Genomic DNA, 25,561 nt, shown 5'->3' with positions numbered 1-25,561 from the left:
ATGACACGTGAGAGGGGTGTGGTCAGATATTACAGGTACAGTGACAGATGTAAGGGGGTGTGGTCAGATATTACAGGTACAGTGACAGGTGAGAGGGGTGTGGTCAGATATTACAGGTACAGTGACAGGTGTAAGGGGGTGTGTCAGATATTACAGGTACAGTGACAGGTGAGAGGGGTGTGGTCAGATATTACAGGTACAGTGACAGGTGAGAGGGGTGTGGTCAGATATTACAGGTACAGTGACAGGTGAGAGGGGTGTGGTCTGATATTACAGGTACAGTGACAGGTGAGAGGGGTGTGGTCAGATATTACAGGTACAATGACAGGTGAGAGGGGTGGGATCAGATATTACAGGTACAGTGACAGGTGAGAGGGGTGGGATCAGATATTACAGGTACAGTGACAGGTGAGAGGGGTGTGGTCAGATATTACAGGTACAATGACAGACAAGAGGGGTGTGGTCAGATATTACAGGTACAGTGACAGATGTAAGGGGGTGTGGTCAGATATTACAGGTACAGTGACAGGTGAGAGGGGTGTGGTCAGATATTACAGGTACAGTGACAGGTGTGAGGGGGTGTGTCAGATATTACAGGTACAGTGAGAGGGGTGTGGTCAGATATTACAGGTACAGTGACAGGTGTGAGGGGGTGTGGTCAGATATTACAGGTACAGTGGCAGGTGAGAGGGGTGTGGTCAGATATTACAGGTACAGTGACAGGTGTGAGGGGGGGTGTCAGATATTACAGGTACAGTGACAGATGTAAGGGGTGTGGTCAGATAGTACAGGTACAGTGACAGGTGAGAGGGGTGTGGTCAGATATTACAGGTACAATGACAGGTGAGAGAGTTGTGGTCAGATATTACAGGTACAATGACACGTGAGAGGGGTGTGGTCAGATATTACAGGTACAATGACAGGTGAGAGAGGTGTGGTCAGATATTACAGGTACAGTGACAGGTGAGAGGGGTGTGGTCAGATATTACAGGTACAATGACAGGTGAGAGGGGTGTGGTCAGATATTACAGGTACAATGACAGGTGAGAGGGGTGTGGTCAGATATTACAGGTACAATGACAGGTGAGAGGGGTGGGATCAGATATTACAGGTACAGTGACAGATGAGACGGGTGGGATCAGATATTACAGTTACAGTGACAGGTGAGAGGGTGTGGTCAGATATTACAGGTACAATGACAGATAAGAGGGGTGTGGTCAGATATTACAGGTACAGTGACAGATGTAAGGGGGTGTGGTCAGATATTACAGATACAGTGACAGGTGAGAGGGGTGTGGTCAGATATTACAGGTACAGTGACTGGTGTAAGGGGGTGTGTCAGATATTACAGGTACAGTGACAGGTGAGAGGGGTGTGGTCAGATATTACAGGTACAGTGAGAGGGGTGTGGTCAGATATTACAGGTACAGTGACAGGTGAGAGGGGTGTGGTCAGATATTACAGGTACAGTGACAGGTGAGAGGGGTGTGGTCAGATATTACAGGTACAGTGACAGGTGAGAGGGGTGTGGTCAGATATTACAAGTACAATGACAGGTGAGAGGGGTGGGATCAGATATTACAGGTACAGTGACAGGTGAGAGGGGTGGGATCAGATATTACAGGTACAGTGACAGGTGAGAGGGGTGTGGTCAGATATTACAGGTACAATGACAGACGAGGGGTGTGGTCAGATATTACAGGTACAGTGACAGATGTAAGGGGGTGTGGTCAGATATTACAGGTACAGTGACAGGTGAGAGGGGTGTGATCAGATATTACAGGTACAGTGACAGGTGAGATGGGTGGGATCAGTTATTACAGGTACAGTGACAGGTGTGAGGGGTGTGGTCAGATATTACAGGTACAGTGAGAGGTGTGAGGGGGTTTGATCAGATATTACAGGTACAGTGACAGGTGAGAGGGGTGTGGTCAGATATTACAGGTACAGTGAGAGGGGTGTGGTCAGATATTACAGGAACAGTGAGAGGGGTGTGATGAGATATTACAGGTACAGTGACAGATGTAAGGGGTGTGGTCAGATAGTACAGGTAGTGACAGGTGAGAGGGGTGTGGTCAGATATTACAGGTACAATGACAGGTGAGAGGGGTGTGGTCAGATATTACAGGTACAATGACAGGTGAGAGGGGTGTGGTCAGATATTACAGGTACAATGACAGGTGAGAGGGGTGTGGTCAGATATTACAGGTACAATGACAGGTGAGAGGGGTGGGATCAGATATTACAGGTACAGTGACAGATGAGATGGGTGGGATCAGATATTACAGGTACAGTGACAGGTGAGAGGGTGTGGTCAGATATTACAGGTACAATGACAGATAAGAGGGGTGTGGTCAGATATTACAGGTACAGTGACAGATGTAAGGGGGTGTGGTCAGATATTACAGGTACAGTGACAGGTAAGAGGGGTGTGGTCAGATATTACAGGTACAGTGACAGGTGTAAGGGGGTGTGTCAGATATTACAGGTACAGTGACAGGTGAGAGGGGTGTGGTCAGATATTACAGGTACAGTGAGAGGGGTGTGGTCAGATATTACAGGTACAGTGACAGGTGAGAGGGGTGTGGTCAGATATTACAGGTACAATGACAGGTGAGAGAGGTGTGGTCAGATATTACAGGTACAGTGACAGGTGTAAAGGGGTGTGTCAGATATTACAGGTACAGTGACAGGTGAGAGGGGTGTGGTCAGATATTACAGGTACAGTGACAGGTGTAAGGGGGTGTGTCAGATATTACAGGTACAGTGACAGGTGAGAGGGGTGTGGTCAGATATTACAGGTACAGTGACAGGTGAGAGGGGTGTGGTCAGATATTACAGGTACAGTGACAGGTGAGAGGGGTGTGGTCTGATATTACAGGTACAGTGACAGGTGAGAGGGGTGTGGTCAGATATTACAGGTACAATGACAGGTGAGAGGGGTGGGATCAGATATTACAGGTACAGTGACAGGTGAGAGGGGTGTGGTCAGATATTACAGGTACAATGACAGACAAGAGGGGTGTGGTCAGATATTACAGGTACAGTGACAGATGTAAGGGGGTGTGGTCAGATATTACACGTACAGTGACAGGTGAGAGGGGTGTGGTCAGATATTACAGGTACAGTGACAGGTGTGAGGGGGTGTGTCAGATATTACAGGTACAGTGAGAGGGGTGTGGTCAGATATTACAGGTACAGTGACAGGTGTGAGGGGGTGTGGTCAGATATTACAGGTACAGTGGCAGGTGAGAGGGGTGTGGTCAGATATTACAGGTACAGTGACAGGTGTGAGGGGGGGTGTCAGATATTACAGGTACAGTAACAGATGTAAGGGGTGTGGTCAGATAGTACAGGTACAGTGACAGGTGAGAGGGGTGTGGTCAGATATTACAGGTACAATGACAGGTGAGAGAGGTGTGGTCAGATATTACAGGTACAATGACACGTGAGAGGGGTGTGGTCAGATATTACAGGTACAATGACAGGTGAGAGAGGTGTGGTCAGATATTACAGGTACAGTGACAGGTGAGAGGGGTGTGGTCAGATATTACAGGTACAATGACAGGTGAGAGGGGTGTGGTCAGATATTACAGGTACAATGACAGGTGAGAGGGGTGTGGTCAGATATTACAGGTACAATGACAGGTGAGAGGGGTGGGATCAGATATTACAGGTACAGTGACAGATGAGACGGGTGGGATCAGATATTACAGTTACAGTGACAGGTGAGAGGGTGTGGTCAGATATTACAGGTACAATGACAGATAAGAGGGGTGTGGTCAGATATTACAGGTACAGTGACAGATGTAAGGGGGTGTGGTCAGATATTACAGGTACAGTGACAGGTGAGAGGGGTGTGGTCAGATATTACAGGTACAGTGACAGGTGTAAGGGGGTGTGTCAGATATTACAGGTACAGTGACAGGTGAGAGGGGTGTGGTCAGATATTACAGGTACAGTGAGAGGGGTGTGGTCAGATATTACAGGTACAGTGACAGGTGAGAGGGGTGTGGTCAGATATTACAGGTACAGTGACAGGTGAGAGGGGTGTGGTCAGATATTACAGGTACAGTGACAGGTGAGAGGGGTGTGGTCAGATATTACAGGTACAATGACAGGTGAGAGGGGTGGGATCAGATATTACAGGTACAGTGACAGGTGAGAGGGGTGGGATCAGATATTACAGGTACAGTGACAGGTGAGAGGGGTGTGGTCAGATATTACAGGTACAATGACAGACGAGGGGTGTGGTCAGATATTACAGGTACAGTGACAGATGTAAGGGGGTGTGGTCAGATATTACAGGTACAGTGACAGGTGAGAGGGGTGTGGTCAGATATTACAGGTACAGTGACAGGTGTGAGGGTGTGTGTCAGATATTACAGGTACAGTGAGAGGGGTGTGGTCAGATATTACAGGTACAGTGACAGGTGTGAGGGGGTGTGGTCAGATATTACAGGTACAGTGGCAGGTGAGAGGGGTGTGGTCAGATATTACAGGTACAGTGACAGGTGTGAGGGGGGTGTCAGATATTACAGGTACAGTGACAGGTGAGAGGGGTGTGGTCAGATATTACAGGTACAGTGACAGGTGAGAGGGGTGTGGACAGATATTACAGGTACAATGACAGGTGAAAGGGGTGTGGTCAGATATTACAGGTACATTAAGAAGATTTAATCACATGTAGCAGAGACTGGTGACCTCTTATATCTTTTTGATCTTGCAGTTTCCTGATTGCAGTTGTGTTAAAATCCTCTCTGTGCTTTATTAGTAATGTCATGAGTGATAAGACACCTTGAAATGTGTCGGGGGATGGTGGAGGTGATGGATGAGTGACATCTGACATCCTGGACTATACTATCTGACATTTCTACATCTCACCTGTTGTGACCTCCAGGTGATGAGGGTCATTCACTGAACGTTTCCTCTCTTGTTCGGCTCCTCGTGCCTCGTTCAGCACATTTGCAATCTTCTGATGTGTTGGCGAATCGGAGAGCCCAGAATCGTTCCTCCTCACTATTCCATTTTCTGGTCTGTGATAGCATTGCAGATTTCTCATTCCTCACTCATCAACTCTCACCCTGTTACTGGTCATTCTCCTTCATCATCTATCACTCCTCGCTCATCAACTCTCACCCCTATTGCTGGTCATTCTCCTCCCTTATCATCTACCACTCCTCGCTCATCAACTCTCACCCCTATTACTGGTCCTCCTTCATCATCTATCACTCCTCGCTCATCAACTCTCACCCCTATTACTGGTCATTCTTCTTCATCAGCTATCACTCCTCGCTCAGTAACTCTCGTCCCTATTACTGGTCATTCTCCTCCTTCATCTATCACTCCTCACTCATCAACTCTCACTCCTATTACTGACTACTAGCTCATCAACTCTCACCCCTATTACTGGTCATTCTCCTCCTTCATCATCTATCACTCCTCGCTCATCAACTCTCACCCCTATTACCGGTCATTCTCCTCCTTCATCATCTATCACTCCTTGCTCATCAACTCTCACCCCTATTACTGGTCATTCTTCTCCATTATCTATCACTCCTCACTCAACTCTCACCCCTAATACTTCTCCTCCTTCATCATCTATCACTCCTCGCTCATCAACTCTCACCCCTATTACTGGTCATTTTTCATCATCAATCACTCATTCATCAACTCTCATCCCTATTACTGGTCATTATTCTCCATCATCTATCACTCCTCGCTCATCAACTCTCACCCCTATTACTGGTCCTCTTTCATCATCTATTACTCCTCGCTCATCAAGTATCACCCCTATTATGGGTCATTCTTCTCCATCATCTATCACTCCTCGCTCATCAACTCTCGCCCCTTTTATGGTACATTCTCCTCCTCCATCATCTATCACTCCTCGCTCAGTAACTCTCGTCCCTATTACTGGTCATTCTCCTCCTTCATCTATCACTCCTCACTCATCAACTCTCACCCCTATTACTGGTCCTCCTTCATCATCTATTACTCCTCGCTCATCAACTCTCACCCCTATTATTGGTCCTCCTTCACCATCTATCACTCCTCACTCATCAACTCTCACCCCATTTACTGACTCCTCGCTCATCAACTCTCACCCCTATTACTGGTCATTCTCCTCCATCGTTAACTATCACTCCTCGCTCAGCCCTCATGAATGTTGGTGTGGTGAATGAGGGCGTGGCCGCTGTGTGATGTGTAGACACTGTCGGGTTGGACGTGCTCCCGATTGGCTCCTCCCTGTCTGGCGCTCCGTGTGCTGCTCCTGGCTTTGGATTGGCTCTTCACTCTCCATGGCTGCCGCTTCTCTCCTCTGTACAGAGCCTCAGCCTGCGGCTCCCACACTGATCATACGTGTGATGGGGGATGGGGAGGGAGGTTCCAGGACACCATGGATGGTCAAATTCCCCCTGGGAGCAGGACAGTCTGTCACTTAGGATGTCAATTGGTCAGAGAGTGAGCCTGGGGAGCAGGACAGTCTGTCACTTAGGATGCCCGTTGGTCAGAGAGTGAGCCTGGGGAGCAGGATAGTCTGTCACTTAGGATGCCCATTGGTCAGAGAGTGAGACTGGGTAGAGCAGAACAGTCACTTAGGACGCCCATTGGTCAGGGCGTGAGCTTGGGTGGAGCAGAACAGTGTTTGACTTAGGATGCCAATTGGTCAGAGAGTGAACCTGGGGAGCAGGACAGTCTGTCACTTAGGATGCCTATTGGTCAGAGAGTGAGTCTGGGCAGTCTGTCACTTAGAATGCCCATTGGTCAGAGAGTGAGCCTGTGTGGAGCAGAACAGTCTGTTACTTAGGATGCCCATTGGTCAGAGAGTGAGCCTGGGGAGCAGGACACTGTCACTTAGGATGCCCATTGGTCAGAGAGTGAGCCTGGGGAGCAGGACAGTCTGTCACTTAGGATGCCCATTGGTCAGAGAGTGAGCCTAGGCAGCAGGACAGTCTGTCACTTAGGATGGCCATTGGTCAGAGAGTGAGCCTGGGGAGCAGGACAGTCTGTCACTTAGGATGCCCATTGGCCAGAGATTGAGCCCGGGCAGCAGGACAGTCTGTCACTTAGGATGCCCATTGGTCAAAGAGTGAGCCCGGGGAGCAGGACAGTCTGTCACTTAGGATGCCCATTGGTCAGAGAGTGAGCCCAGGAAGCAGAACAATCTGTCACTTAGGATGCCAATGGTCAGAGAGTGAGCCTGGGGAGCAGGAAAGTCTGTAACTTAGGATGCCCATTGGTCAAAGAGTGAGCCTGGGTGGAGCAAGACAGTCTGTCACTTAGGATGCCCATTGGTCAGAAAGTGAGCCTGGGGAGCAGGACAGTTTGCCACTTAGGATGCCCATTGGTCAGAGAGTGAGCCTGGGTAGAGCAGAACAGTCACTTAGGACGCCCATTGGTCAGGGCGTGAGCTTGGGTGGAGCAGAACAGTGTTTGACTTAGGATGCCAATTGGTCAGAGAGTGAGCCTGGGGAGCAGGACAGTCTGTCACTTAGGATGCCTATTGGTCAGAGAGTGAGCCTGGGGAGCAGGACAGTCTGTCACTTAGGATGCCCGTTGGTCAGAGAGTGAGCCTGGGGAGCAGGAAAGTCTGTCACTTAGGATGCCCATTGGTCAGAGAGTGAGTCTGGGGAGCAGGACAGTCTGTCACTTAGAATGCCCATTGGTCAGAGAGTGAGCTTGGGTGGAGCAGAACAGTCTTTGACTTAGAATGCCCATTGGTCAGAGAGTGAGCCTGGTTGGAGCAAAACAGTCTGACACTTGGGATGCTCATTGGTCAGGGAGTGAGCCTCAACTAAGCAGAACAATCTATCGCTTAGAACACTCATCAGTCAGAGATTAAGCCTGGGTGGAGCAGAACAGTCTGTTACGTAGGATTCTCATTGGTCAGAGAGTGAGCCTGGACAGAGCAGAACAATTTGTTGTTTAGAATGCCAATTGGTCAGGAAGTCAGCCTGTGATGTAGAATGCCCATTGGTCAAAGAGTGAGCCTGGGTGGAGCAGAACAGTCTGTCACTTAGAATGCCTATTGGTCAGAGAGTGAGCCTGTGATGTAGAATGCCCATTTGTCAGAGAGTGAGCCTGTGTGGAGCAGAACAGTCTGTTACATAGGATGCCCATTGGTCAGAGAGTGAGCCTGGGGAGCAGGACACTGTCACTTAGGGATGCCCATTGGTCAGAGAGTGAGCCTGGGGAGCAGGACAGTCTGTCACTTAGGATGCCCATTGGTCAGAGAGTGAGCCAGGGGAGCAGGACAGTCTGTCACTTAGGATGCCCATTGGTCAGAGAGTGAGCCCAGGAAGCAGAACAATCTGTCACTTAGGATGCCAATGGTCAGAGAGTGAGCCTGGGGAGCAGGACAATCTGTAACTTAGGATGCCCATTGGTCAGAGAGTGAGCCTGGGTGGATCAAGACAGTCTGTCACTTAGGATGCTCATTGGTCAGAGACTGAGCCTGGGTAGAGCAGAACAGTCACTTAGGATGCCCATTGGTCAGGGCGTGAGCTTGGGTGGAGCAAAACAGTGTTTGACTTAGGATGCCCATTGGTCAGAGAGTGAGCCTGGGGAGCAGGACAGTCTGTCACTTAGGATGCCTATTGGTCAGAGAGTGAGCCTGGGGAGCAGGAGAGTCTGTCACTTAGGATGCCCGTTGGTCAGAGAGTGAGCCTGGGGAGCAGGACAGTCTGTCACTTAGGATGCCCATTGGTCAGAGAATGAGTCTGGGGAGCAGGACAGTCTGTCACTTAGAATGCCCATTGGTCAGAGAGTGAGCTTGGGTGGAGCAGAACAGTCTTTGACTTAGAATGCCCATTGGTCAGAGAGTGAGCCTGGTTGGAGCAAAACAGTCTGACACTTGGGATGCTCATTGGTCAGAGAGTGAGCCCCAACTAAGCAGAACAATCTATCGCTTAGAACACTCATCAGTCAGAGATTAAGCCTGGGTGGAGCAGAACAGTCTGTTACGTAGGATTCTCATTGGTCAGAGAGTGAGCCTGGACGGAGCAGAACAATTTGTTGTTTAGAATGGCAATTGGTCAGGAAGTGAGCTTGGGTGGAGCAGAAAAGTCTGTCATTTAGAATGCCCATTGGTCAGAAAGTGAGCTTGTGATGTAGAATGCCCATTGGTCAAAGAGTGAGCCTGGGTGGAGCAGAAGAGTCTGTCATTTAGGATGCCCATTGGTCAGAAAGTGAGCCTGTGATGTAGAATGCCCATTGGTCAAAGAGTGAGCCTGGGTGGAGCAGAAGAGTCTGTCATTTAGGATGCCCATTGGTCAGAGAGTGAGCCTGTGCAGCAGGACAGTCTGTCACTTAGGATGCCCATTGGTCCGAGAGTGAGCCTGGGGAGCAGGACAGTCTGTCACTTAGTGTGCCCATTGGTCAGAGAGTGAGCCCAGGAAGCAGAACAATCTGTCACTTAGGATGCCAATGGTCAGAGAGTGAGCCTGGGGAGCAAGACAGTCTGTAACTTAGGATGCCCATTGGTCAGAGAGTGAGCCTGGGTGGAGCAAGACAGTCTGTTACTTAGGATGCTCATTGGTCAAAGAGTGAGCTTGGGTGGAGCAGAACAGTCTTTGACTTAGAATGCCCATTGGTCAAAGAGTGAACCTGGGTGGAGCAGAACAGTCTGACACTTGGGATGCTCATTGGTCAGAGAGTGAGCCTTGACTAAGCAGAACAATCTATCTCTTAGAACACTCATCAGTCAGAGATTAAGCCTGGGTGGAGCAGAACAGTTTGTTACGTAGGATTCTCATTGGTCAGAGAGTGAGCCTGGACAGAGCAGAACAATTTCTTGTTTAGAATGCCCATTGGTCAGAGAATGAGCCTGGGGAGCAGGACAGTCTGTCACTTAGGATGCCCATTGGTCAGAGAGTGAGCCTGGGTAGAGCAGAACAGTCACTTAGGACATCCATTGGTCAGGGCGTGAGCTTGGGTGGAGCAGGAGAGTCTGTCACTTAGGATGCCCGTTGGTCAGAGAGTGAGCCTGGGGAGCAGGACAGTCTGTCACTTAGGATGCCCATTGGTCAGAGAGTGAGTCTGGGGAGCAGGACAGTCTGTCACTTAGAATGCCCATTGGTCAGAGAGTGAGCTTGGGTGGAGCAGAACAGTCTTTGACTTAGAATGCCCATTGGTCAGAGAGTGAGCCTGGTTGGAGCAAAACAGTCTGACACTTGGGATGCTCATTGGTCAGAGAGTGAGCCCCAACTAAGCAGAACAATCTATCGCTTAGAACACTCATCAGTCAGAGATTAAGCCTGGGTGGAGCAGAACAGTCTGTTACGTAGGATTCTCATTGGTCAGAGAGTGAGCCTGGACGGAGCAGAACAATTTGTTGTTTAGAATGGCAATTGGTCAGGAAGTGAGCCTGGGTGGAGCAGAAAAGTCTGTCATTTAGAATGCCCATTGGTCAGAAAGTGAGCTTGTGATGTAGAATGCCCATTGGTCAAAGAGTGAGCCTGGGTGGAGCAGAAGAGTCTGTCATTTAGGATGCCCATTGGTCAGAAAGTGAGCCTGTGATGTAGAATGCCCATTGGTCAAAGAGTGAGCCTGGGTGGAGCAGAAGAGTCTGTCATTTAGGATGCCCATTGGTCAGAGAGTGAGCCTGTGCAGCAGGACAGTCTGTCACTTAGGATGCCCATTGGTCAGAGAGTGAGCCCGGGGAGCAGGACAGTCTGTCACTTAGTGTGCCCATTGGTCAGAGAGTGAGCCCAGGAAGCAGAACAATCTGTCACTTAGGATGCCAATGGTCAGAGAGTGAGCCTGGGGAGCAAGACAGTCTGTAACTTAGGATGCCCATTGGTCAGAGAGTGAGCCTGGGTGGAGCAAGACAGTCTGTTACTTAGGATGCTCATTGGTCAAAGAGTGAGCTTGGGTGGAGCAGAACAGTCTTTGACTTAGAATACCCATTGGTCAGAGAGTGAACCTGGGTGGAGCAGAACAGTCTGACACTTGGGATGCTCATTGGTCAGAGAGTGAGCCTTGACTAAGCAGAACAATCTATCTCTTAGAACACTCATCAGTCAGAGATTAAGCCTGGATGGAGCAGAACAGTTTGTTACGTAGGATTCTCATTGGTCAGAGAGTAAGCCTGGACAGAGCAGAACAATTTCTTGTTTAGAATGCCCATTGGTCAGAGAGTGAGCCTGGAGAGCAGGACAGTCTGTCACTTAGGATGCCCATTGGTCAGAGAGTGAGCCTGGGTAGAGCAGAACAGTCACTTAGGACATCCATTGGTCAGGGCGTGAGCTTGGGTGGAGCAGAACAGTCTTTGACTTAGGATGCCCATTGGTCAGAGAGTGAGCCTAGGGAGCAGGACAGTCTGTCGATTAGGATGCTCATTGGTCAGAGAGTGAGCCTGGGGAGCAGGGCAGTCTGTCACTTAGGATGCCCATTGGTCAGAGAGTGAGCCTGGGGAGCAGGACAGTCTGTCACTTAGGATGCCCATTGGTCAGAGAGTGAGCCTGGGGAGCAGGACAGTCTGTCACTTAGGATGCTCATTGGTCAGAGAGTGAGCTTGGGTGGAGCAGAACAGTCTTTGACTTAGAATGCCCATTGGTCAGAGAGTGAGCCTGGGGAGCAAGACAGTCTGTAACTTAGGATGCCCATTGGTCAGAGAGTGAGCCTGGGTGGAGCAAGACAGTCTGTTACTTAGGATGCTCATTGGTCAAAGAGTGAGCTTGGGTGGAGCAGAACAGTCTTTGACTTAGAATACCCATTGGTCAGAGAGTGAACCTGGGTGGAGCAGAACAGTCTGACACTTGGGATGCTCATTGGTCAGAGAGTGAGCCTTGACTAAGCAGAACAATCTATCTCTTAGAACACTCATCAGTCAGAGATTAAGCCTGGATGGAGCAGAACAGTTTGTTACGTAGGATTCTCATTGGTCAGAGAGTAAGCCTGGACAGAGCAGAACAATTTCTTGTTTAGAATGCCCATTGGTCAGAGAGTGAGCCTGGAGAGCAGGACAGTCTGTCACTTAGGATGCCCATTGGTCAGAGAGTGAGCCTGGGTAGAGCAGAACAGTCACTTAGGACATCCATTGGTCAGGGCGTGAGCTTGGGTGGAGCAGAACAGTCTTTGACTTAGGATGCCCATTGGTCAGAGAGTGAGCCTAGGGAGCAGGACAGTCTGTCGATTAGGATGCTCATTGGTCAGAGAGTGAGCCTGGGGAGCAGGGCAGTCTGTCACTTAGGATGCCCATTGGTCAGAGAGTGAGCCTGGGGAGCAGGACAGTCTGTCACTTAGGATGCCCATTGGTCAGAGAGTGAGCCTGGGGAGCAGGACAGTCTGTCACTTAGGATGCTCATTGGTCAGAGAGTGAGCTTGGGTGGAGCAGAACAGTCTTTGACTTAGAATGCCCATTGGTCAGAGAGTGAGCCTGGTGGAGCAGAACAGTCTGACACTTGGGATGCTCATTGGTCAGAGAGTGAGCCTTGACTAAGCAGAACAATCTATCACTTAGAACACTCATCAGTCAGTGATTAAGCCTGGGTGGAGCAGAACAGTCTGTTACGTAAGATTTTCATTGGTCAGAGAGTGAGCCTGGACGGAGCACAACAATGTGTTGTTTAGAATGCCCATTGGTCAGAGAGTGAGCCTGGGTTGAGCAGAACAATCAGACACTTAGAATGCCCATTGGTCAGGAAGTGATCCTGGGTGGAGCAGACAAGTCTGTCACTTAGAATGCCCATTGGTCAGAAAGTGAGTCTGTGATGTAGAATGCCCATTTGTCAGAGAGTGAGCCTGGGTGGAGCAGAAGAGTCTGTTACGTAGGATTCTCATTGGTCAGAGAGTGAACCTGGGTGGAGCAGAACAGTCTGTCACTTAGAATGCCCATTGGTCAGAGAGTGAGCCTGTGATGTAGAATGCCCACTGATCAGAAAGTGAACCTGGGTGGAGCAGAATAATCTGACACTTAGAATGGCCATTGGTCAGAGAGTGAGCCTGTGATGTAGAATGCCCATTGGTCAGAGAGTGAGCCTGGGTGGAGCAGAACAATCTATCGCTTAGAACACTCATCAGTCAGAGATTGAATCAAAAATTTCTTTCTTTCAAGTTAAGGAAGAGGATCGAAGAAAGTGCAAAGAGCCGAAGAGAGGTAAAGTGTCTGCGGGCGGAATAATGTCCGATGATTGCGGTCTCTGGTTGTTGTTACAATGTATCACTGTCACTATGAGATCGTTCCTCATATCATTCCCGGGATGGGACCTCATTGTCTCTTCACATTGTTATCAGTGGTGGGCGTTCTGTGACAGGGCATGCGGGGATACCAGCCTGGTCTGATGGCTCCCCCTGGTGTTATCTATGTGAACTGACACTATTTCTGTTACAATGTACACATGATGCAGTACTGATGTCATAGTGGTGGTGCATCGGTGAAGGCGGGATCTCCCTCCTGTCAGTGATTGGGGCATACAGAGGAGGCGGGGACTATCAGTGGGACAATGTGTATAAACTGCTTTCTGTGCGTTTTTCATCCTTCAATTCTGGATGTTCTACTGGATCTCCACCCCCGGATGACCGGCACCACCTTTATTATGTTTTCCGTAGATAATAGTAAACTGATCGTGTCCTTTAAATGATCCCCCGATGGGGGATGGGATCTTCTCATTCACCGAGATCAGAGATAATGAGAACCCAATAGGGCCTGTCCTGGGGCGCCCCCTAACGCCCAGATACCCCCTTCCTGATCACATCCCCAGATACCCCCCACCCTGATTACACCCCCAGATACTCCCCACTCTGATTACACCCCCAGATACCCCCCACCACTCTGATCACACCTCAGGATACCCCCCACCCTGATTACACCCCCAGATACCCCCCACCCTGATTATACCCCCCACCCTGATTACACCCCCAGATACCCCCCACCCTGATTACACCCCCAGATACCCCCCACCCTGATTACACCCCCAGATACACCCCACTCTGATTACACCCCCAGATACCCCCCACCACTCTGATCACACCTCAGGATACCCCCCACCCTGATTACACCCCCAGATACCCCCCACCCTGATTATACCCCCCACCCTGATTACACCCCCAGATACCCCCCACCCTGATTACACCCCCAGATACCCCCCACCCTGATCACACACCCAGATACACCCCCCACCCTGATCACACCCCCAGATACCCCCGACCCTGATTACACCCCCAGATACTCCCCCACTCTGATTACACCCCCAGATACCCCCCCACCCTGATCACACCCCCAGATAAACCCCCACCCTGATCACACCCCAGATGCCCCCCCACCCTTATCATACCCCCAGATACCCCTCCACTCTGATCACACCTCCAGATACCCCCCACCCTGATTACACCCCCAGATACCCCCCACTCTGCTCACACCCCAGGTACCCCCCACCCTGATTACACCCCCAGATACCCCCCACTCTGATTACACCCCAAATACCCCCCCACTCTGATTACAGATACCCCCCCCTCTCTGATCACACCCCAGGATACCCCCCACTCTGATCGCACCCCCAGATACTCCCCCCACCCTGTTTGCACCCCCAGATACCCCCCACCCTGATCACACCCCCAGATACCCCCCACCCTGATCACACCCCCAGATACCCCCCACCCTGATTACACCCCCAGATACCCCCCACCCTGATAACACCCCCAGATACACCCCACCCTGATAACACCCCCAGATACCCCCCACCCTGATTACACCCCCAGATACCCCCCCCTGATCACACCCCCAGATACACCCCACCTGATTACACCCCCAGATACCCCCCCACCCTGATTACCCCCCCGATACCCCCCACACTGATTACACCCCCAGATACCCCCGACTCTGATCACACCCCCAGATACCCCCCACTCTGATTACACCCCCAGATACCTCCCTGGGGGTGTGATTAGAGTGGGGGGGTATCTGGGGGTGTTATAAGATTGGGGGGGTAAATGGGGGTGTGATCAGGGTGGGGGTATCCGGGGGTGTAATCAGGGTGGGGGGGTATCTGGGCGTGTAATCCAGGTGGGTGGGGTATCACACCCCCAGATATCCCCCCACCCTGATCACACCCCCAGATACCCCCCACCCTGATTACTCCCTCAGATACCCTCCCACCCTGATTACACCCCCAGATACCCCTCACTCTGATGACACCCCCAAATACCCCCCTACTCTGACTACACCCCCAGATACCCCCCACCACCCTGATCACACCCCCAGATACCCCCCACCCTAATTACACCCCAGATACCCCCCCACCCTGATTACACCCCTAGATACCCCCCACCCTGACTACACACCAGATACCCCCCCACCCTGATTACTCCCTCAGATACCCTCCCACCCTGATCACACCCCAGATACCCCCCACTCTGATTACACCCCCAGATACCCCCCCACCCTGATTACACCCCCAGATACCCCCCCCCCCACCCTGATTACACCCCCATTTACCCCCCCCACCCTGATCACACCCCAGATTCCCCTTCACCCTGATCATACCCCAGATCCCCCTTCACTCTGATCACACCCCAGATCCCCCTTCACCCTGATCACACCCCAGATCCCCCCAACCCTGATTACACCCCCAGATACCCCCCCACTCTGATTACACCCCCAGATACTCCCCCACTCTGATTACACCCCCAGATACTCCCCCACTCTGATTACACCCCCAGATACTCCCCACTCTGATTACACCCCCAGATACCCCCACTCTGATTACACCCCCAGATACCCCTCTCACCTTGATTACACCCCAAGATACCCCCCATCCTGATTACACCCCCATTTACCCCCTGATTACACCCCCAGATACCCCCCACCCTGATTACACCCCCAGATACCCCTCCCACCTTGATTACACCCCCAGATACCCCCCCACCCTGATCACACCCCCAGATACCCCCCCACACCCTGATAATGCCCCACCCTGATTACACCCCCAGATACCCCCCCACCCTGATCACACCTCCAGATACCCCCACTCTGATCACACCCCCAGATACCCCTCCCACTCTGATTACACCCCCAGATACCCACCTTCTCTTCCTGTCCTGGGGGGATAGTTTTCTCTTCCTGTCCTGGGGGATAGTCTTCTCTTTCTGTCCTGGGGGGGTAGTCTTCTCTTTCTGTCCTGGGGGGATAGTCTTCTCTTCCTGTCCTGGGGGGATAGTCTTCTCTTTCTGTCCTGGGGGGGGGGTAGTCTTCTCTTCCTGTCTTGGGGGGGATAGTCTTCTCTTCCTGTCCTGGGAGGGATAGTCTTCTCTTCCTGTCCTGGGGGGATAGTCTTCTCTTCCTGTCCTGGGGGGATAGTCTTCTCTTCCTGTCCTGGGGGGGATAGTCTTCTCTTCCTGTCCTGGGGGATAGTCTTCTCCTCCTGTCCTGGGGGATAGCCTTCTCTTCCTACCCTGGAGGGATAGTCTTCTCTTCCTGTCCTGGGGGGATAGTCTTCTCTTCCTGTCCTTGGGGGGGGGGGGGGGGTAGTCTTCTCTTCCTGTCCTGGGGGATAGTCTTCTTATACATAAAACCTTCCCCATTGCATCATTGATGATTAACTCAACCAATAAAAAGGCTCTCCAGTGACAATATGACCAACGGCAGTTGTCAAGTCTTTGTGGTGTTCGTGTGACTTTGTGGCCTTCTCCATCTTCTTGTTAATCTTATCTCTCGTTTGATGTGTTCCGTCTCGTCTTCGGTGCAGAATTTTCCGGTGTCTAAGTCTTGTTTTGTATCCCTCCAGACCACCACTCTGATTGGCCTGTTGAAGACGGCCCGCCTCCTGCGCTTGGTACGAGTGGCCCGTAAGTTAGACCGGTACTCGGAGTACGGAGCTGCCGTCCTCTTCCTCCTCATGTGCACCTTCGCCCTCATCGCTCATTGGCTGGCCTGCATCTGGTACGCCATTGGTCACATGGAACACTACGAGCCGGAATATCGATCGATCGGCTGGCTCTATTCGCTGGGCACCCAGATCATGAAGCCGTACAACAACAGCAACATGAAGTCGGGGCCGTCCATCAACGACAAGTATGTCACCGCCCTCTACTTCACCTTCAGTAGTCTCACCAGCGTGGGCTTCGGGAACGTGTCCCCCAACACCAACTCCGAGAAGATCTTCTCCATATGCGTCATGCTGATCGGATGTAAGTAGCTCCATCATAGACCGTCATGGTGAAGGGAACCAGAGGCTAGACATGTGCACTGCCGAAAAAAAAGTTCGTTTTGGTTTCATTAGTTTTTTGTTTTTTTTTCGGAAATTAGGAAATTAGAAAATTCGGACATTCGAAAATTCGTAAATTTAAAAGATCCTAAATTCGTAAAGTCGGAAATTAGAAAATTCGGAATTCAAAAATCCGAAAATCTGAAAATTCGGAAATTAGAAAATCCGAAAATAAGAAAGGAAAATCCGAAAAGTAAAAAGAACGAAAATCCCAAAATTCTAAATAATTAACTAAATAACTAATAATAACTAACTATTAAATGATAGGTATTGGAATTTCCTTTAAAATTTGGCTGTTAGACAACGTAACGAATACGAATTTATCCGAAGTTACGAATTATCAAAAATAACAAATGCCGCGTCTAAACGAATGGAAGAGAACTAATTAATAATAAACAATAGTGATAAAACTTTTTTGATTATTATTGTTATTATTATTATAATTATTAATTAGTTACGTTCCATTTGTTTAGACGCGGCATTCGTTATTTCGGATAATTTATAACTTTGGTTTAAATTCGTATTCGTTACGTTCACTAACAGCTAAAATCCAATATCTATAATTTAATAGTTAGTAATAGTTGAGTTATTATTAGTTAATTATTATTTCAGATTTTCGAATTTTCGTGTTTTCTAATTTTTTAATTTCCGAATTTTCATATTTACAAATTTACAAATTTTCGAATATTCGAATTTCCGAATATTCTGAAAAATCCATTAAAAATTATTTTTTTTTCATTAATTCGGATATCTCCGAATTAGCGAATTTGTCTAATTTCCTTTCAAAAACGAATTCGGAAGGAAACAAATTGCACATGTCCAGTGATCGCCCATGGCGGTGTTCTGTCCACACAGCCAACTCGACGAAATCTTCAATCACGTCACTTCCGGTGTCTCACCAGCAGCAGCAGATTTCGGCGAATTGGCCCTACTGCCCAGGAGCGCATGCGCGTGCACCCCAACACCTTGCGCATGTGCGCTGGCAGCTGTTGGAGAACTCAGCATAAATTAAGTGAAGTACCTTGCGCATGCGCACCGTGACGATTGGAAGATCCAACGGGGGGGTTTATGTCATTCTGTCGGGTGCCCGCGCGCGCATGGGCACCCGACAGAATAACATAAACCCCCGTTGGATCTTCCAATCGTCACGGTGCGCATGCGCAAGGTACTTCACTTCATTTACGTTGAGTTCTCCAACAGCTGAGTCACCGGAAAGGGACATAATTGGAGATTTCAATGAGTTGGCGGTTTTCAACAGAACATCGGCACTGAATTGGTGATCACATGGCTTTGTCTATAAACAAACAGCCTTTAAAGATAGGTTTAGTCTTATTTATCAAAGAAGCCGCGTGATCGCCGTGTCGGCACTGAATCGATCTTCATTCGGCTTTGTCTATGAAACAAACACTATTAGCGTAAAGTTTGGTCTTGTTTATAAACAAAGCCATTGATCTTCACGCCTCACCCAAATTGGTGATCACATGACTGTCTATAAATGGTCCTAAAGATACGTTTTGTCTTATTTAGCAACAAAGCCACTGACCACCATGTTGGCACTGAGTCAGCGATCACATGACTTTGTCTATAAACCGTGCACAAGCCAGGTTTTATCAACAAGGCCATGTGATCGCCCGCCACTGAATTGATGATCACATGACTTTGTTTATACACAGCATCAGAGTTAGGTTTTCAACAAACTCATTGCCCCGCCAAATCAGCACTGAGTAGGTGATCACATGGCTTTGTTTATAAACAGACAATATTAAGGCTCCGTTCACAATATAGGCGCCCCGGATCTCGGGCAGAATCGTGGCGTTTCTGCCTGAGATCTGGGACGCCTACATGTGAACGGAGCCTTAATATTGTCTGTTTATAAACAAAGCCATGTGATCACCTACTCAGTGCTGATTTGGCGGGCAATCCCAAATCGCTGGATGCCCTTGCGACCCCCATCACTTCCAATGGCACCCCCCCGATTCCAGAACTTCTTTTTGGGTCACAGGCGTTCCGCGATTCTGTTTTGTGCAATTATACAGCGATTCATCTGGCGACAATCGTGACAAAATCACGGTCGGGGGGGGGGCATTGGAAGTGACGGGGACCGCCAGGGCATCCCGCAATTTACGGTGATCCGCCGATTGCGGGCAGAATCCGGGTAGAGATCCGGGACGCCTAGATGTGAACGGAGCCTAAAGTTAGGTTTGGTCCTGTTTATAAACAAAGCCATTGCTCACCACAGCTGAACCCGAATTGGTGATCACATGACTGTCTATAAACCGCTTTAAAGATACGTTTTGGCCTTGGTGATCACATGGCTTTGTCTATAAACAAACTAAGTGTTAGGTTTGGTCTTGTTTATAAAAAAGGCCATTGCCCACCATGCCGCCGCTGAATCGGTGATCACATGACTTTGTTTATAAACAGACAGCGATAAGGCTTCGTTCATATCTAGGCATCCTGGATCTCATGGCGAAACCGCCACGATTTTCCCCGCGATCCTGAATCGCCGCAAATCGCGGGGTGCACTTGCTATCCCCATCACTTCCAATGGCACCCCGATCGCAGTGTGATTTTTCCGCGAGTGTTGCCCGATGAATCACGGTAAAAATCGCTCGCGGTACTCCTGTCGCTCAAAAAAAAAAATTATTTTGGGTGACAGGCATTCCGCAATTCTTTTTTGCTTGATTTTACAGCGATTCGTCGTTTGCAGTAAAACTGCGCAGCGATGGGGGGGGGGGGGGGGAGTTGCCATTGGAAGTGACGGGGATCGCAAAGGGTGTTCCGATTTGCGGCGATCTGGGATGCCTAGATGTGAGCGGAGCCTAAAGTTAGGTTTGGTTTTGTTTATAAACAAAGCCGTGGATCACCGCGCCTGAACCCGAATTGGTGATCACATGACTGTCTGTATAAAGATACGTTTAGTGACAAAGTTGTGGATGAGGCCGTCTCTGGATATTTGTGCGGTGTCACACCACCATCTACAGGACGTTCAGAGGAAGAGCAGCAAATGGCATTTACCAGTTGTCTGCAGATTGTCCCAACAAAACAAAGCAAACGATCTGCTCCCCCCTCCTGTTATAGAAGAATCTTCCCGAGCGATTCATCCTGCACTTAAGATGATCTGCAATAAGATCTGTCTGTGTTACTCTGTAGCCACCAATCTATTATCCAGGGCAGGCGTGCTTCCTTTGGTGATACGGCATCACAGACAGTCCTCCTGTAAAAGGCGACGGTGCCGTGTTCCCAGACTCCACCCGGAGGACAGATGTTTGTTCAGAAGATGCACATTGCGGTATCTATAGTGGGGTAAATGTAACATGTCTCTCCTTTCCTCTTCTCCAGCGTTGATGTACGCCAGCATTTTTGGGAATGTGTCTGCGATCATCCAGAGGTTGTATTCCGGCACCGCCAGGTACCACACACAGATGCTGCGGGTCCGAGAGTTCATCCGATTCCACCAGATTCCCAACCCCCTACGCCAGCGACTGGAGGAGTATTTCCAACACGCCTGGTCATACACCAACGGCATTGACATGAACGCGGTGAGTCCATCGTCTCTGACAACCCCTGACAACTATTGTATCTCACCTTCTGTCTTCACCAGAAATCTCTGTGACCCTGATGCCCTCTACCGTCCTCCTCCGTCCGAAAACCATCCTCCACCATCCTCCACCGCTCTCCACCACCCTCCACCGTCCTCATCCATCCTCCACCTTCCTCCACCACCCTCCACCGTCCTCCACCACTCTCCACCTCCCTCCACTGTCCTACACCGTCCTCCACCGCTCTCCACCGCCCTCTACCGCCCTCATCCATCCCCCACATTCCTCCACCACACTCCACCGTCCTCCACCGCTCTCCAGCGTCCCTCACCGCCCTCCACCACTCTCCACCCTCCTTCGCCACTCTCCACCGCCCTCCACCGCCCTCCACCGCTCTCCACTGCCCTCCACCGCCCTCCACCGCCCCTCACCGCCCTCCACCGACCTGCACTGCCCTCCACCGTCCTCCACCGTCCTCCACCGTCCTTCACCACTCTCCACCGTCCTCCACCGTCCTCCACCACTTTCCACCGTCCTCCACCTTCGTCCTCCTCTCTCCACCGCTCTCCACCACCCTCCAACGTCCTCCACCATCCTCCACCGTCCTCCACCATCCTCCACCACCCTCCACCACTCACGACCTCCCTCCACTGTCCTACACCTTCTTCTCTGCTACAACCATCTCATCACTGTACTGTCTTCTCCTCATCCTCTCCTCCTCCTTGTCATCATCTCCTCCTGCTCTCCTCTGTCCCCTCTCTATATTGTCATCTCCTCTGTCCCCTCTCTATATATTGTCCTCTCCTCTGTCCCCTCTCTATATATTGTCCTCTCCTCTGTCCCCTCTCTGTATATTGTCCTCTCCTCTGTCCCCTCTCTCTATATTGTCCTCTCCTCTGTCCCCTCTCTATATATTGTCCTCTCCTCTGTCCCCTCTCTATATATTGTCCTCTACTCTGTCCCCTCTCTCTCTATATTGTCCTCTCCTCTGTCCCCTCTCTATATATTGTCCTCTCCTCTGTTCCCTCTCTCTATATTGTCCTCTCCTCTGTCCCCTCTCTCTATATTGTCCTCTCCTCTGTCCCCTCCCTCTATATTGTCCTCTCCTCTGTCCCCTCTCTATATATTGTCCTCTCCTCTGTCCCCTCTCTCTATATTGTCCTCTCCTCTGTCCCCTCTCTATGTATTGTCCTCTCCTCTGTCCCCTCTCTATGTATTGTCCTCTCCTCTGTCCCCTCTCTATGTATTGTCCTCTCCTCTGTCCCCTCTCTATATATTGTCCTCTCCTCTGTCCCCTCTTTATATATTGTCCTCTCCTCTGTCCCCTCTCTATATATTGTCCTCTCCTCTGTCCCCTCTCTCTATATTGTCCTCTCCTCTGTCCCCTCTCTATATATTGTCCTCTCCTCTGTCCCCTCTCTATGTATTGTCCTCTCCTCTGTCCACACTCTATATATTGTCCTCTCCTCTGTCCCCTCTCTCTATATTGTCCTCTCCTCTGTCCCCTCTCTATATATTGTCCTCTCCTCTGTCCCTTCTCTAGATTGTCCTCTCCTCTGTCCCCTCTCTATATATTGTCCTCTCCTCTGTCCCCTCTCTATATATTGTCCTCTCCTCTGTCCCCTCTCTATATATTGTCCTCTCCTCTGTCCCCTCTCTATATTGTCCTCTCCTCTGTCCCCTCTCTATATATTGTCCTCTCTTCTGTCCCCTCTCTATATATTGTCCTCTCCTCTGTCCACACTCTATATATTGTCCTCTCCTCTGTCCACACTCTATATATTGTCCTCTCCTCTGTCCCCTCTCTATATATTGTCCTCTCCTCTGTCCCCTCTCTATATATTGTCCTCTCCTCTGTCCCCTCTCTCTATATTGTCCTCTCCTCTGTCCCCTCTCTCTATATTGTCCTCTCCTCTGTCCCCTCTCTCTATATTGTCCTCTCCTCTGTCCCCTCTCTATATATTGTCCTCTCCTCTGTCCCCTCTCTATATATTGTCCTCTCCTCTGTCCCCTCTCTATATTGTCCTCTCCTCTGTCCCCTCTCTCTATATTGTCCTCTCCTCTGTCCCCTCTCTATATTGTCCTCTCCTCTGTCCCCTCTCTATATTGTCCTCTCCTCTGTCCCCTCTCTATATATTGTCCTCTCCTCTGTCCCCTCTCTATATTGTCCTCTCCTCTGTCCCCTCTCTATATATTGTCCTCTCCTCTGTCCCCTCTTTATATATTGTCCTCTCCTCTGTCCCCTCTCTATATATTGTCCTCTCCTCTGTCCCCTCTTTATATATTGTCCTCTCCTCTGTCCCCTCTCTATATATTGTCCTCTCCTCTGTCCCCTCTCTATATTGTCCTCTCCTCTGTCCCCTCTCTCTATATTGTCCTCTCCTCTGTCCCCTCTTTATATATTGTCCTCTCCTCTGTCCCCTCTCTCTATATTGTCCTCTCCTCTGTCCCCTCTCTATATATTGTCCTTGTAACGAGCCCCTTGCTCGCTCCGTTCCACTCTCCCGACACTCCTCTGCAGCTATAGAATCAGATTGCAACGTCTGATGGTTCGGTCATCCGATGCTCCGGGATTAGAACTACAGCTATGTACCGTTCTAACCCAGTTGTGATAGCTCAGAACAAACACCAGGCAGGCTGTATGTAAGTTCAAACAGGAATCTATCTTTATTGACAAAATACAGGCTTTTATATACACTCAAAGTGGAGGTGCAGACCTCCTGCTCATATTACTCTAACAATACAGCTGTAACCTAATTAACCTAATTAACATGAGCTAATTAACTAATCCCTTTAGACAGCCTAGATGACTCAGACATGACCGTTAGGCCAGACTGGCCGTCTTGTAGTTCAGAAAATCCAATCAACATTATCACAATCAACATAGACTCTTCTTCACACAGTAGCAGAGTTAATTAACACAAATAACAATGGGGATCTAATGACTCTTAGATCCCATAGTAGACTTATTTACAATACACATTTTAGCAGACAATAGACAGACAGGTGTTGGAATTTACATCAGCATCTCCTAACAGTATCTGTCCCAGCATTATGAATCAGCCACTATTCCAATATGGCAAATCCAGGGTCCCCAGACATACAGCTCACAAAGAGCACCGTTCCCCCAATTGCAAGGGCCCCCCGATCGATCGGCAAGAGGCTAGCATACAGTCCCCTCCAAAAGTCTCTTTCCCGGCTAGGTCTGTCGCAGTCCTCTCCTCTGTCCCCTCTCTATATATTGTCCTCTCCTCTGTCCCCTCTCTATATTGTCCTCTCCTCTGTCCACTCTCTATATTGTCCTCTCCTCTGTCCCCTCTCTCTATATTGTCCTCTCCTCTGTCTCCTCTCTATATATTGTCCTCTCCTCTGTCCCCTCTCTCTATATATTGTCCTCTCCTCTGTCCCCTCTCTATATTGTCCTCTCCTCTGTCCCCTCTCTCTATATTGTCCTCTCCTCTGTCCCCTCTCTCTATATTGTCCTCTCCTCTGTCCCTTCTCTAGATTGTCCTCTCCTCTGTCCCCTCTCTATATATTGTCCTCTCCTCTGTCCCCTCTCTATATATTGTCCTCTCCTCTGTCCCCTCTCTCTATATTGTCCTCTCCTCTGTCCCCTCTCTATATTGTCCTCTCCTCTGTCCCCTCTCTATATATTGTCCTCTCCTCTGTCCCCTCTCTATATTGTCCTCTCCTCTGTCCCCTCTCTATATATTGTCCTCTCCTCTGTCCCCTCTCTATATATTGTCCTCTCCTCTGTCCCCTCTCTATATATTGTCCTCTCCTCTGTCCACACTCTATATATTGTCCTCTCCTCTGTCCCCTCTCTATATATTGTCCTCTCCTCTGTCCCCTCTCTCTATATTGTCCTCTCCTCTGTCCCCTCTCTCTATATTGTCCTCTCCTCTGTCCCCTCTCTCTATATTGTCCTCTCCTCTGTCCCCTCTCTATATATTGTCCTCTCCTCTGTCCCCTCTCTATATATTGTCCTCTCCTCTGTCCCCTCTCTATATATTGTCCTCTCCTCTGTCCCCTCTCTATATATTGTCCTCTCCTCTGTCCCCTCTCTCTATATTGTCCTCTCCTCTGTCCCCTCTCTCTATATTGTCCTCTCCTCTGTCCCCTCTCTCTATATTGTCCTCTCCTCTGTCCCCTCTCTATATTATCCTCTCCTCTGTCCCCTCTCTATATATTGTCCTCTCCTCTGTCCCCTCTCTATATTGTCCTCTCCTCTGTCCCCTCTCTATATTGTCCTCTCCTCTGTCCCCTCTCTATATTGTCCTCTCCTCTGTCCCCTCTCTATATTGTCCTCTCCTCTGTCCCCTCTCTATATTGTCCTCTCCTCTGTCCCCTCTCTCTATATTGTCCTCTCCTCTGTCCCCTCTCTCTATATTGTCCTCTCTTCTGTCCTCTCCTCTGTCCCCTCTCCTCTGTCCCCTCTCTATATTGTCCTCTCCTCTGTCCCCTCTCTCTATATTGTCATCTCCTCTGTCCCCTCTCTCTATATTGTCCTCTCCTCTGTCCCCTCTCAATATTGTCCTCTCCTCTGTCCCCTCTCTATATATTGTCCTCTCCTCTGTCCTCTGCAACTGGTGTCTGGGGATAAAGGTTCACCATCTCCTCTCCGTGGAACCCAGAAGATGCTATCAGTGCTGGGCAGAGGTTAGCAGAGCTCTGCCCTGTTGTCAGCACTTCAGGTTTGGGGACGGCAATCTTCAGATTTTCCACTGCCGATTCTCTGGCATTCTGCTGGACAGTCACATTCCTCCATCCAAGATCATCCAATGCAGAAACAGGTTCATCAAGGTCAGTCAG

General features: G+C 49.8%; 1 protein-coding gene across 3 annotated transcripts in view; it reads left to right on the top strand.

Annotated features, from left to right (window-relative positions):
* KCNH2 (potassium voltage-gated channel subfamily H member 2) overlaps positions 1-25,561 on the top strand; it is a 293,700-nt gene that overhangs the window by 246,850 nt on the left and 21,289 nt on the right. For 2 of the 3 annotated variants that reach the window (XM_073632571.1, XM_073632570.1), the window contains exons 7-9: positions 13,061-13,102; positions 16,728-17,130; positions 20,550-20,749. In XM_073632571.1, the coding sequence (XP_073488672.1) occupies positions 13,061-13,102; positions 16,728-17,130; positions 20,550-20,749 (645 nt within the window). The remainder of the gene's footprint in view (positions 1-13,060; positions 13,103-16,727; positions 17,131-20,549; positions 20,750-25,561) is intronic. The other variant, XM_073632572.1, reaches the window with a different exon arrangement.

This window comes from Aquarana catesbeiana, linkage group LG05, assembly GCF_042186555.1.
Source record: "Aquarana catesbeiana isolate 2022-GZ linkage group LG05, ASM4218655v1, whole genome shotgun sequence".
Classification (NCBI taxonomy): domain Eukaryota; kingdom Metazoa; phylum Chordata; class Amphibia; order Anura; family Ranidae; genus Aquarana; species Aquarana catesbeiana.
The sequence above is the reverse complement of the archived record's forward strand: the minus strand, read 5'-3'. Positions and strand labels throughout refer to the sequence as shown.